The sequence below is a fragment of the Rhyacophila brunnea genome, unplaced genomic scaffold, assembly GCF_057557595.1.
Source record: "Rhyacophila brunnea isolate RB1 unplaced genomic scaffold, BYU_Rbru_1.0 scaffold_185, whole genome shotgun sequence".
NCBI classification, from domain to species: Eukaryota; Metazoa; Arthropoda; class Insecta; order Trichoptera; family Rhyacophilidae; genus Rhyacophila; species Rhyacophila brunnea.
This window is the reverse complement of record NW_028232843.1, coordinates 184,103-199,117: the sequence shown is the minus strand read 5'-3', so window position 1 is coordinate 199,117 and position 15,015 is coordinate 184,103. Positions and strand designations below refer to the sequence as shown.

The window sequence follows — 15,015 nt, the reverse complement described above, 5'->3', positions numbered from 1 at the left end:
ATTTATTGAAACGGCAACTTTTTATGAAATTCTAACCTCCTATCGTCATCTAATAGCACAAATTTAACTATCGTAGGTATTCATTTATTTTAAATGTACAAAATATAAATAATGCTTCATGGTTATACAATGGGAGGGGCGGAAAAGGTAGGACCAGTCGTGAATGTTTCAATGGTTTTTGCCATTGGTGATTGCCCATAGTGTTTGAAGATATCAAAACACCAACCCGTGGTGGGAATAAGCGAATCAAATGGAATAGTTCAAAATATATATCCAATAAAACACAATTTATTGTATAATCGTTTCATCGGACGATATACTTTACAGTATATCGACCACAGATAATAAATAATTATTAAATGCGGTGTTTTAGTATATGTATTGCAGCAACACTTGCCTTGCAGTACCTTGCATGGACTCTGTTTGTCACGTTGTGCCGGCGTATTTACCAATAAAATGGATGTAAAGCAAGAATGTGATAGAGAAACATCTGATTCAGAAGGCAAGCCGTTGTTTGATACGCAGACCAGCCACCCAAACAGCCCGGAAGTTTGCACTCGTGTAAAGGAAGAGAATGGCGACGTTTCAAGTTGCAATTTCGAGGTTAGTTTTTTAAAACTGAGTTTTTTAGATTTGAAATTACAACGATTAGTGGGGAATATTAATATGTTGCTTTTTTTACAAACTTCGTAGTGACATACGATGACATAAAATATGTTGTTTCAAAAAATGAATCGATTATAAGATTTGACAGTTACGATACATTCGTGACATGTTAGATAAGGTAATGGCTCAAATAGACTCTATAACGATCGGTCATGCCGAAAAACCCGTTTCTTATGTTGGCGTCCTGTGTTACAGGGTGTCGCAGAGTGTAAATACGATGTCATAGCTGTCATACAATATGTATATATAATAATATTATATATACATATTATTATGTCGGAATGGCATAGATATGATCATAGACACTAAATCGCTCTTAGCATATATGTGCCTGATCGTCATATTGTAGTCAATTTGAACCTTTACCTACTAATTCAAGGGATTATAATTACTATATATTGTTATTCTATGAAGTTTTTGCATTTTGAGGTTAGTTTTTTGCAAATGTTCACTACGTCGTCTTTCACAATCAATAATTTGGAATAATAACGATAAGTATAAGATTATATTATAGGTGTATTGCGTTTTTGACAAAATATGTAGGATCATTACGATAATATTAAACTTTGTTTCAAGAAATACAGGTAATGGTGCCTTTTATAACTTTCTTTTTAGACTAAACATAACCTGACCTTACCTAATCTAACCTAATCCAACCTTAGTGTGTGATAATGCTGCATCCAGCGTAAACGAAGCCGTAATATTCTTATATCAATAAAATATTTAAAGTTATGCCATTCATGCATTCAATATTATTTTTGATATTTTGTTAATAGAATAATTTTGGTTAGACAGGGTTTAATAGATTTTAGAAAACTCACCAGCAACATCTGCAGTTTGTATTAGTTTATTTAAAATAAATAACTAGGTATTTGCTTAGTGTGCACTATTTATGTCGGATCTGAACAGCCTACTTCCACCTAGATTATAACATTTTAATTAGTCATAATAATAATATGTACATATTGACAACATGTTATATAAGTGAACGTTGTTTTTTTCAGTTGGCTGCGACGGGTGTCACTGAGACTGACATAAAGCATGAGTTCACTGAAGACGAAATGCCACCATTTTCTGATGAAGATCCTCAACCCGGATGTTCGCATTCAGATTACACACCAGGACATGGGGTACATTCAAGTTTATATATTGTAACATTTGCTTCTCTATTCGCCGATTTCTATCGAAGGTTGACGTTTAACATTTCAATAAATCCCCATAATATTCCAGCCAGTCGTATCAGCTATCAGTAGCGAGGGGTGGAGATAGGCTGTTAAGATCTGCCATAAATAGTTTACATTGAACTTTGCTAGTCATACGTTTTTGTTTTTATTGAACTAAACTTTTAAAAACTAACAATCACTATCTACACATTGTAGTCTTAGATCAAAGAAAACAAAAACCTTTGACTGAAAAACTTTAATATGCACCAATTAAGTCGACTTTTAACAGCCTACTTCCACCCTCCGCCGCTGATATAATGTATATAGTTGGCTTCTTATATATATGATTTTATTTGTAATTTACACAAGAAACTATTGTGTCAATGTAAATAGATTGAACATGAAGTGACGTCCCGTGGCACAGTACCGCCTGTGATAAACAAACTAAACACGACCCGCTATTTTTCGAGATATTGCCGCCGATAATTAGTGTTAATTTTTTGCACTTGTTTTAAAATAAATCACAAATAATGTTATTATGCATCTAAAAATATACTTCCCATTGATTAAGTAAACGTTCGGCTATCGACGGTAGTTTATCAAAAATTTATGTATTGAGTATTACAATTGTTACAATAGGTTAGTCGCCTAAACTGTCTATTTCGCTCTAAAAGTTAACACAGCGAAGAGAGGGGCTGTTAAAACACAGCACTTTTTGACAGTTTAGACGGTTAACTTATGGTAACAATTAACCGCATCAATATATTAATATAATAAACCACCTTCGATAGCAGCCGATAGCCGTCTTGTGTATAGAATAGACCCACCGGAAGCACAAAATTTCATCTGTTTTGTGATAACACTAAAATAGGTACTTACTCATATTTTCTTGAATTAATCTATGATTTGCAAGCTTTCCTAATCTAAGTCCGTGAAAGAATGTTGAACCTACGTAATAAGTCACTTTTGCTAAACTGACCCTAATACCCCGTTTACACGTGCATGGGTTAACTGCTGACAGTACGTATTATCGCGGGCGTAACAAGAACAGTTACTTATACGTAAACACGTATTATCGTGCAAGATTGCATGCATGTATCATACAAGTTCAGAAGGTTCTGAATTTTCACGCAAAAATTGGAGGTGCGCATGTGAAATGAAACGATAGTGGCGAACCTGCAGAAATAAACACGAACTACACCACATAGAATATTTTTACGTCTACCTATTATCCACAAACTTGTCCAAACCTCTCTGAATCTGACAAAGAACACCAAAACGATGATTTCATCGCTTCTCGCAAACGCTTGAAGAATTAGATTGGAGAGACAGTCAGCCGTTGTATATTAATTATAATAACCGATTTATTGCTTCTCGAGAGTGTCGCTCTTCGGATAACTGCCGTCCCTATACAACGCTAATTATGCGTGCTCTCACGATTTCAGAAGTATGATATATTAATACATTGTTTGTACTTTAGAACGAGGTCGCTTGATAAATTTTGAATATAAATTCAATTCAATCATTTTGAATATTTTTTGTGACATTGGTTTCGCCTTTCGGCATCTTCCGACACTATGCACACTCTCCAATGACACACTGACACAGAAATTACTAGTTATTACACGTAAATTACAATGTTTTTATTGAACAGGGTGCAAAACTGGCTCATAGTATGTACGTTATTCTGGTGTCTTAAATTATTATATAGAAATAAACACACTTAAGTGAAACTATCTTATTCACATCAATCTAAAATTTTGCATTCGAAACTATAATAGATTTAAACATATCACCAAGAGTAGTACCATAATTGTGTCAGTCTGTTTTGTGCATTTGATTTTCGATGTTACATGTAGGTGCATTTTTTAAAAACTATTTATGGATCGTTCCGTAACATTGTTTGTATTTAATATCTATGTCGGTACTATTACCACTTCTTTATGTCATTTTCATTCTAACTACACTTATAATGTCTGAAGATGCTGAAAGGCATAAGCTTTGAAAAAAATTAATCAAATGGAACAGTTTAAAATCTACTAGCTGAGCCAGCTGGCTCTCGCCAGTCTGTCTCGCTAGGCCTTGCAGACAGCTTTTCGTTATAATGACATGGTGTTGGATTTTAATATAATTGTAAAGTATGTATAGACGGCGCCATAGTTTTCTCTTCGGGATGGATTTTCATTCACGTTAGACAGTTTGACATTTTGCTGATTTGTCAGTTTTACGATTTGCATGTCGTCACTGCCATACAAATTTGGAGTCGTATGCGTAGTCTATTCTGGAATCTGGCCTTCACAATATCGTTTGACACCACTTCAGGCTGCTAGGCCTAGCAGAATCGCCGATTGCTACCAATGACATTTTAATTTTAATACAATATATGTGTAGGTATGTGCATTTAAATATGATAAATAATTATACATCTCATTCGTTGGAATATACAGCAATAATATGTGATTATCTTAAAAAGCGATCCATTATATCAAAATATTAATCTCTTTCGGGTCCCATTTACATATTAAAAAAAGGTTAGCAGCATAAAAACCAAATTTAAAAATTGTTTTATTTCATTGTATATAAAAAATAAATGCCTGCAGCCATAGAATAATATTTACAAAATCAAATTTTGAATTCAAAATTAACCTTAACCAATATAGTTTTCCAGTGCGGGACATTCATATTGAGACAAATGTTAATAAATAATAAAACAATACATATTATATCTGAGAGGAATAGACCAATTCTGAAAAAAACAGGAATTTATAAAACCTAAAAATGTGGAATCTGCTTAAAGAGGCCTTCATCCAGCAGTGGATTGATACAGGTTTATGACGATAATGACGATATAAATTGGTAGATATATAAAATCACAAATTTTAAAAATTTATATGAATAAGAAGAGTAGAGTTAGGTTGGGATAACCTTCATCCAGCAGTGGATTGATCTTGATTGATGATAATAATGACGATATTACGAATGGGTTAATATAATATCAGCAATTTTGATAAATATACCAATTCATATGACCGACAGAAATACAAACAAATTAGAAAGGCCTTCATCCATCAGTGGATTGATTCAGACCCATGATGCTAATGGCAATATAAATAGATATAATATAATATCACCAATTTTGATAAATATAGCAATTCAAATGACATAAAGGAGTAGAATCAGGCTAAGGAGGCCTTTATCCAGCAATGGATTGGTTCAGGTCGATGATGATAAGGACGATAGAAATAAGTATAATATCACAAATTCGTTAAACCTATAGTAGTAAAATCAGGTTGCGGAACCCTTCATCCAGCAGTGGATTGATTGTGGTTGATGATGACGACGATATGAATATGTAGATACATTTATAATATCACCAATTTTGATAAATACAGCAATAAATATGACAAAAAGGAGTATAATCAGGCTAAGGGAGGCCTTTATCCAGCAGTCGATTGGTTCAGGTCGATGATGATAAGGATGATAGAAATAGATATAATATCACAAATTCGTTAAACTGAATTCGAGAATCACGTTGCGGAACCCTTCATCCAGCAGTGGATTGATGATGATGATGATGAAATTCAAGACTATCAAGAATACAATCAACGTAGAGAGGCCGTCATCCAGCAGTGGATTTATTAAGGCTCGTGATAATAATGGCATTATAAATATAGATAGTATAATATCGCTGATTTTGATAAATATAATAATTCATGTGTAAGTATGGAGTAGAATAAGGCTGAGGAGACCTTCATCCAGCAGTGGATAGGTGCAGATTGATGATGATATAAATGGTAAAAATAGGTAGATATTATACAATATCACAAATTTTGTTAACTATAAAAATTCGTATTAATTTATTTCATTGTTTGCAATGGCAACTTAATATGACTATATTGTAATCTATCGAAATTAGTAGCCTAATTATTCAATAAAAAAGAGTTCGTGAACAGCCACAAAGAAGTTTTAAAAAAAATGAAATTTGTTATTAATTAATAGAAAACTCATCTTACAATAAAAATGTCTTGATTGAAATTGATTATTTAACATGCTAATAGAAATGTCACATTTTTCGATTGTTTCTGCAAATTCTAAATTTGAATTCTGATACGTCAAATGAACTTGTTATAGGCGAAAACAATTGAAAATCAATCATATATTTCAGTTTGACAGGTAAGTGGCAGTGAAGTAGTTTTAGATTATATTTTCGTAGTAATTAGTGAGGAAAGATGTATTTTTTTTCTAGTTAAAACGAAGAGTACGCCAATGTGCATCTTACAGATTTGAATAGATTTGTGGAATATTAATTCTCATTTATGAAATTTCGATTAAACTGAAAGTATTAAGCGACATTATAATCAAATTGCGGTAGATTGACAGCAAGATGCGAAAATGTATGGTGACGGATGTAAAACGCGATTTAAAAACAATATTATCTGTGATTGTGTGGAGTTTTATCAGATTTGTGCCCGATTCAAATTGAAGTAAATTCTGGACTCTAAAAATTGAAGTGAATTCCTTTAATAATCAACAAAACGGTGTTTAAATAAAAAAGGTTGACGTATTTTCCAAAATCTCTTAGGATAATAATAATGAAAGATAATATTGACTTCGATTGTTTTTGTTTTTTCTAGGTTTCTACTAAAGGCTTTTTCACAAAGCATCACGATATAGACAGGTGTCAACAATCCTCGCTTGATCGAATCAAAGATAGAATGAAACAGGATTCAGAAGCGACGATAGATGAACAAAACATTAAAGGAGAAATCTCAGAACGAGAGACTCCGAAGAAACTTCGACTTATTCTGAGAAGAGTATTACATTTCTCACGTAATTTGATTTGCAGCTTTTGTAACGCAGTTTTTGGATTCCGAAGTGCTCTAAAAAGTCACAAAGTAATTCACACGGGCTTTATTGCTGATCAAAATCAAGAAAATGTATTCTCGCAACTAAATCATCTCAAAGCACATAAAATGAGTCACACAGGTGAAAAACCTCATAAATGCAAGGTATGTTCATATCAATCCTCGACACTTAAAAATTTAAAAAACCATGAAATGACACACACAGGTGAAAAACCTCATAAATGCATGGTATGCCCATATAAATGCCTGCAACTGAGTGATCTTAAAAGACATGAAATGACACACACAGGCGAAAAACCTCATAAATGCAAGTTATGCTCATATAGATGCTCGCGACTTGGTTATCTTAAAAACCATGAAATGACACACACAGGTGAAAAACCTCATAAATGCAAGGTTTGCTCATATAGATGCTCGCGACTTGGTAATCTTAAAAACCATGAAATGACACACACAGGTGAAAAACCTCATAAATGCAAGTTATGCTCATATAGATGCTCGCGACTTAGTCATCTTAAAAACCATGAAATGACACACACAGGTGAAAAACCTCATAAATGCAAGGTATGCTCATATCAATCCTCCACACTTAAACATTTAAAAAACCATGAAATGACACACACAGGTAAAAAACCTTATAAATGCAAGGTATGCCCATATAGATGCCTGCAACTGAGTGATCTTAAAAGACATGAAATGACTCACACAGGTGAAAAACCTCATAAATGCAAGTTATGCTCATATAGATGCTCGCGACTTGGTTATCTTAAAAACCACGAAATGACACACACAGGTGAAAAACCTCATAAATGCAAGGTTTGCTCATATATATGCTCGCGACTTGGTAATCTTAAAAACCATGAAATGACACACAGGTGAAAAACGTCATAAATGCAATATATGCTCATATAGAATCTCGCGACTTAGTAGGCTTAAAAAACATGAAATAACACACAGGTGAAAAACCTCATAAATGCAAATATAGTTGCTCACAACTGAGTGATCTTTAAAGACATAAAATGACACACACAGGTGTAAAACCTCATAAATGCAAGGTTTGCTCATATAGATGCTCGAAACTGGATAATTTTAAAAACCATGAAATGACACAGGTGAAAAACGTCATAAATGCAAGGTGCACCCATATTGGTAGTCGTTACTAAGTAATCTTAAAATCCATGCAATGACACACACAAATTATTTTTGCAACCCTCCGAAAATATTTGATGCCAATGTATTAATACGAACCTATGTAAAGTTTTTAATAATTAGTGTCAAGCATTAAACATATATATTTATAAGCTTTTTTTTGAAGTTTTATTATCCAATTACCTTATATATCATGTTAGTTTATCTTACCATATAATTACAACATATTGGAACATAAGATGGCAAAACATGATAACTTGGAAAATCTTTTTTATACCAAACGTGGAGAATCAAAACTTTGAAATACTTATTCTATATTATCTAAAACTCATTTCGAATAGATCATTACATTATATTATTTTCAAAAGACAAATTCACCAGAAAGTTTCAAACAATCTCAAAATTTAAAAAAGCTCCTGCACAATTAACAAAAGTGCACATATCAGGTTTTGCCATCAGAACACTAAATTTATAAAATGAAGTTATTATTTATTACAATTATTTTCTTCGGTAATTATGCTAAACATGGCGTAGGTATTATACTTATAAATTACAGTATTTTCTTAATGCTAATTTCCTCAAGGCATACATCTCAACCACGCAGCACGATCGGTCCATCCCTTACATACTTTATTAGTTACTACGTTCATATTAAGTAATGAATTGCTTTTTTAAAACTAATATGACTAAACATTTTATTTCTTATATTTACTTATATACCTATTTTATATAAAATAAACCCGTTACGTTTTGAGTTATTGATTTGCATTCATCATCTCGCGTATTCTTACATTTTTTTAGATCTTTGTTCATCGTAGTCCGGCGTGTTACTTTTACACACCGGGTGGTTACACAATGCTGGCTTTTTTCCATTCCTCTGGGACATCCTCTTTGCATATGCAGGCTGTGAACAATTGTGCAAGTACTTCATTTGCATCCTTTCCCGCTTTTTTGAGGATATCTATCGTTAAACCGTCTTCCCCGGGGGCTTTCCCACTTTTCATGTAATTTAAAGCATGGGTTACTTCCCGGGATGTGATTTCGGGAGTATGGTCTTCCGAATTTCCATTTCTCTGAAGATCTAAGTCTATAGTCGTATTGTCAGTATCATCACTGTAGAGATCGCTGTAGAACTCTGCAACTCGGCTTAACAAGTGTTCCCAATTTCTGACGATAGAACCATCTTTTGCTTTTAGTGCTGTGATTTGACGTTTTCCTATCGACAAGCATTGCTTGTTTTTGTTTAAACTTCTGCCTGCTTTCACAATTGCTTGTATGATGTTTACATTGAATTAACGAAGGTCTTCTCTTATCTTCCTTCGGAGGGTTTTGCAAAGTGATGAAAACTCCATATCGTTTTGTGCCTGTCTATCGCTCTTGGTTTTCCTTCTCTGCTCCATAAGATTCAATGTTGCCTTCAAAAGCTTGGTGGAAGGTGTAACTTCCGAGATTTTTATGCCTGTTTTTTCTGCACATTGTAGAATGATATTCGTTATATCCTCCGCGTTGGATAGGAAAACGGTTTCGTTCTCATCTAAGAAAGCCGATAGTGCATTTTTGAGTTCATCTTGGTTTTCAGTAATGTTCTGCAGGTATACGCGAGCATTTGACTTCTTCTGCAGTTTGGATCTTTCTGATTTGACGTTCAATCTTATGTTACATCTCACCATCCGGTGATCACTGCCGGTGTTATACCGATTGATCACCTTACAGTTTAAAAATGTATATTTTCTGTCAGTGAGGATGTAATCGATTTCGCTGGTTCTTTCTGACGGGCTTCTCCACGTCCATTTACGTGTAGGTTTATGTTGAAAAAAAGAATTCATGATGTGAAGATTGTTGGTTTCAGCAAACTCTACAAGCATGTCCCCTCTACCATCCCTTGAGCCATGTCGGAAATGTCCGACCGCTACGTCATCTCTTTGGTATGATCCAATACGTGCATTGAAATCTCCCATTATGATGTTGAATTGGCATTTACTTTTATTTTTCAAGGATGAAAACTTTTCCACTTTTTCATCAGGATTGCTCTGTGTCGGAGCATATATTTGCCAAATCTGAATCCGGTACCTAGCATTGATTTTGAGTATCACGCTTGCGACCCTGTCAGAAATGCAGTTGAACTCGACTATGCGGTCCCTCCAGGCTTTGTTGACAACAAATCCAACACCGCTCGTGCGTTCTTCATCGGTTCCTTTGGAATACAGCTCATGTCCGCTTTGTAAAGTGATAATACCCTCACCTTTACGCCTTACTTCGCTGAGTCCGATAACATCACAGTAGATATTCCTGAGCCCTTCTTGAAACTCTACAAGTTTGGCATCGCTGGACAATGTTCTTGCGTTATATGTAGAAATGGTCATCTGTTGGCAGCCTTTTCCGGGTCTTCGGAGATTGTTAGCACCCTCTGCCTTCCTTCGCTGATCGCTGCCGTGATCAGTATCAGGTTGGCCTCCGGAGAATGAGGGCCGGGTTTTAGAAGTTTTTGTTTTCATATGAAGGTTTTGGACATAACACACCACGCTGTCCAGACGGGTTGGTGTGTGGTTTTTCTATCTGGGTGATCCTTACTGTAGCCAGAGGTATCTAGTTTTGAGGCGCCAGAGTTTCGCCTTGCACCCTTCTCTATTAGCTACAGATATGTTGCGTTATACAACACATTATCTGCATTGCCCAGGGGACGCCACGCGGAGGCTAGAGATATGATTTGCTGACTTTCTTGGACAGTGGCGTCTCAACATTTTTTAGAGGTATACCTATTGGCATCAGTATACATCATTGATGCCATAGTCAGCCTTTGTCTAAATACTATGCATAAATGTCAAAAAGTGTGCGCAGTATTACAGCTCAGTTTGATAGTTAACCCTTTAATAAGTTCCATTAAAGCAAAAAAAAAATATTAGTGAAATCACAACAAACAGAGAGGTAAATAACATTTAATGCAAATCGCACCAAGTAGTCATGAAACTAGCAATATTTCTCCTGACCTAAAATTTGAAGTCTCCCATGTGCTTTGTTATAAATTATTAATATTATAAAAACAAATACCATCTTTAATGAGTGTAGATTTGTGCTGTGGTTAAAGATTCATCTCTAAAGTATGTTATTCTCGGTTCACTTATCCTTGCATGCAGCGTATATTTTTAGTGTGGATAATTGTTTGGACCCCTTATCCTAATCTGTTGCAGACGAGACAAATAAAAGTTAATGGAAATTTGTGTTCAAATAACTCTTTTTCGTTAAACGACCAATAATTTATAGACAAAAGCGAAGTGTGCCGCAAAAGTGGGCAAGTGACATGGCCATAAAATGCACGCCTTCAGCTGGCATTTCTTGCAATAAATTTGTGACGTCACAACTTTTCGGTCCGACCATAAATGTCGATTTTTGTTTGAAATTATGCGGCCTACCTCTAAACAAAGCTATAACAATTATGTAGTGAGTCCCATAGTACAGTCTGAGCAGCTCACAGCCGCTCAGAGTGAACTATGGATGATTTCTTTCAGGTAGACCAAACTGTCTTGTAAGTAAAATGTAAGTTATTAAGAAATCTAGAGTTTAAGGTTAAAAATTTCATCTAAATAACTTTTGCGATATCATTAGCTAAATGCTGTAAACTAAAGCTAATTTATAACCATAATCTTCTTTGCATTATATCAAATCATTTTGCGTATATACGTAATACTTTGAATCCGCGCGAGAGAAAATAAAATCAATAACGTAATTGATGTATTTTGGGCGATGTTAAATCTTTAGTAGAATGAATTCAATTGATCGAATGCGAAGACATTCTCGACCAATGGGAATCAGTATAAAATTAAACATAAATGTCATCATTTAACTGGACTATGATTCGCCAGAAATGTTGTCATTTTCCTGATAGCGTCCGGGATGTTGATTTAAAACTCTTAATAAAGTAGTGGGGAAGTATAATCCGCAGAGGAAGGTCGTGTTGGTTCCTCTGCCGGAAAAAAAATGAAAATATTCGCCCAGGAAAAAAATACGAGATCTAACTGCGTAAATTTGCGCATTCGATGCATTTATTAGTTTTCCGTGAGAAAGCCCTTGCTACGAATTGAGTTCGAGAGGCATTTAAAGTGTAACGAAATTGTAATTATTTCGATTACTCCGCGATTGATGTAAACAATTGCATCACTTTACGATGTCATCATTCATCATCAGCCGCGTATGGCAACCGGTTTACAGTACCCTTACTAGGATTTAGGTACTGAAATCAATAACCGTCAACCTAGAGGACGTTAACTCTCACTTCATGAATTTGTGTGACGTGTGTAATTAAATAAATAAATACGATTAGTTATATACAATAAAATTAAGTAACTAAAATAAGTTATACGTATAAGTATAAATAAATATCATTTAATTAATAATAAATAATAATAAAAATAATATTTGTTGGTAAATAAAATGTAGTGCTAATATATTTGATAAAAATTAATTATAATAAATTTATTTACGAAGAAATAATTTAATAAATAATTAAAACAATACGCGTGAAGATTTTATTATTTAAATAAATCCGCGATCTTATTTTCGCAAGTACAATTCGGCATATGAACCGAATGAAAAGCCATAAGCTGTTTTCTGACGTTTCGCGGACGTGGGTGTGAAACGATTAATATAACAATATTGTTGTGGTGTGTTCGAAAGTGTCGATAAGAACTTTTAGCTGACTACCCAATCCCCGACTTAAAAGGCTGAGCTAGCTTAAGCAAAGGTTCTCAACCTGGTCTGAGGGCAGGGCCGGTTGAGGGTATGACGCCTTTGTGATAATACCAGGACCAGGGTAACGTCACAAGCCAAAGGTTATTAATTTATGTGCACATTAATAATAGTCATAATAATTTTAATATTCATGTTCCAAATTCACGATATATTGAAACCTACAGTAAAGGTTTCTACTGGGAATTATTTTCTCCCATACGGAATAGTACCTGTCGTTAATAATCTATTTAATCATGTGGAATTCTAAAATACTTACAATGTAATAATAAAATACTGTCAATAATCGAGGATGCTAGATGAAATTTGAATATAATTTTATAGCTTTGCCTTTCAGCATGGCAGGCACTGTGCACTGTCTCCAATGACACACTAAAACAGAACATGATACAATTATTGTTCTTTAAAATGATGTACACATACATATAAGTGCATTCTTTTGACCCACTTATGGATCATTCCGTAACAATGTTTCACTCTCACTTCGCTATTTAATAATGTCTGAAGGTGCTAAAAAACAAAAGCGTCAAAAAACAAATTGAATATTATAACTCATAATTGATAATATTGATATCGATTATTACGATTTTTATAGGTTTCTACGAAGGGATTTTTCACGAGGCATCACGATACAGATGAAATTCAACAATACTCAGACGATCGCATCCAAGATAGAACGATACAGTATTCAGAAGTGACGATAGATAAGATTAACATTAAACAAGAAATCTTGCAACGAGATGCTCCGAAGGAAATTCGACTTATTCTTAGAAGAGTAATTCATTTCTCACGTAATGTGATTTTTCTGCATTTGTAACGCAGTTTTCGGATCCGGAAATGCTCTAAAAACTCACAAAATGGTGCACATGGACGTGATTCCTGATCAAAATCAAAGCATAGTAGGCTCGCAACATAGTAATGTCAAAGTACATTCAAAGACAATTACTGGTGAAATACCTTATAATTGCAATGTATGTTCATATAGATCCACGAGATCAAGTCAGCTTAATGTACATAGGATGACACATACTGGTGAAAAACCTTATGAATGTAATGTATGTTTATATAGATCTTCGACATCTGGTCATCTTAAAAGACATAAAATGACACATACCGGTGAAAAACCTTATAAATGTAATGTATGTTCATATAGATGCTCACGAATTAGTAGTCTTAAAGAACATAAAACAAAACATACTGGTGAAAAACCTTATAAATGTAATGTATGTTCATATGGGTCCTCGAGACTCGATGATCTTAAACAACATATAATGACACATACCGGTGAAAAACCTTATAAATGCAATGTATGTTCATATAGATCGTCTTCATCTGGTAATCTTAAAAAACATAAAATGAGACATAACTGGTGAAAAACCTAATAGATGCAATGTATTTTCATATAGATGCCCGACATCATGTCAGCTTAAAAGACATAAAATGACACATACTGGTCAAAAACCTTATAAATGCAATGTATGTTCATATAGATCCTCGCAACGAGTAATCTTATAAAACATGAAATGAGACATATTGGTGAATGACCTTTTTGAAACAATATTACATATTCATATTATGCAGGTGATACTTTCTCATTCCTGAATAGTATCTCCAAGTGACCTACCTCACAGTGTGTGCGTAAAGTGTTAAACCCATGTGTGCTACCAACGCTCACGTAAGTATCTGAGACATGAACTCTTATTAAGATATAATTTTTTTTTAAAAATTGATAATTTGCGCAACTTGATATGAAAAGGTGCTTCTTGAGCACAACGGTTAACGATTGCAAAAAAAACTAATGGATAAGGAAGCAAACAAAAATACGCGATGTGATCGAGCTCACTAAACAGATGAAATGGTAATAGACTAGAGATGTCTCCCAGTGAGTGGACAACCGCTGGACAAATACCGTGCTACAATGGTACCTAAAGAGCGGAGCACTTAATGCCCACAGGTACACCTTTAAGCCAGCTGGATTCATTATGTTTGGAGGATGCACGTGACAGCAAAAAAACTAGGGACCGAGAAGGCTGGAGGTTGCTTTACTGAGTTTCGAGAAATAACTTCAACCTGCTTCCAGCCAACTAGATTCTGGCTTCCTTGTAAGTAGTTAAATACCATCTATCTATAGAGTGCACACAGCAGACCTACGAAATGTTGGTATGACTTGGAATTATGGTAAGAGACATCAGAGCGACATGTATTCTTGAAGGCGCAGTGTCGTGTCTAGCTAACAAGGGAAAACAATTTAAAAATAATGAATTATGTCAATTACATATTGGAATTTCTTTTAATGTGTTTACTGTCAATAAATGGTGGAACTGCATTATATTATTAATTATTTAATAAATCGCAAAATTATAAATACTTATTTTTCTTTTACTTTTTAATAAATCTGGACCGGTTTCGTCCACTTCAGAGGGACATTA

At 34.3% G+C, this 15,015-nt stretch overlaps 1 protein-coding gene across 1 annotated transcript; it reads left to right on the top strand.

Annotated features, from left to right (window-relative positions):
* Positions 1-420: 420 nt before the first annotated feature.
* LOC147073052 (uncharacterized) lies at positions 421-14,130 on the top strand. Its single transcript, XM_085945663.1, has 5 exons — positions 421-603; positions 1,671-1,796; positions 6,464-7,548; positions 13,572-13,725; positions 14,077-14,130. Exons 1-5 carry the CDS (start codon positions 457-459, stop codon positions 14,128-14,130), a joined length of 1,566 nt encoding a protein of 521 aa, XP_085801789.1. The 5' UTR covers positions 421-456.
* The last annotated feature ends 885 nt before the right edge of the window (positions 14,131-15,015 follow it).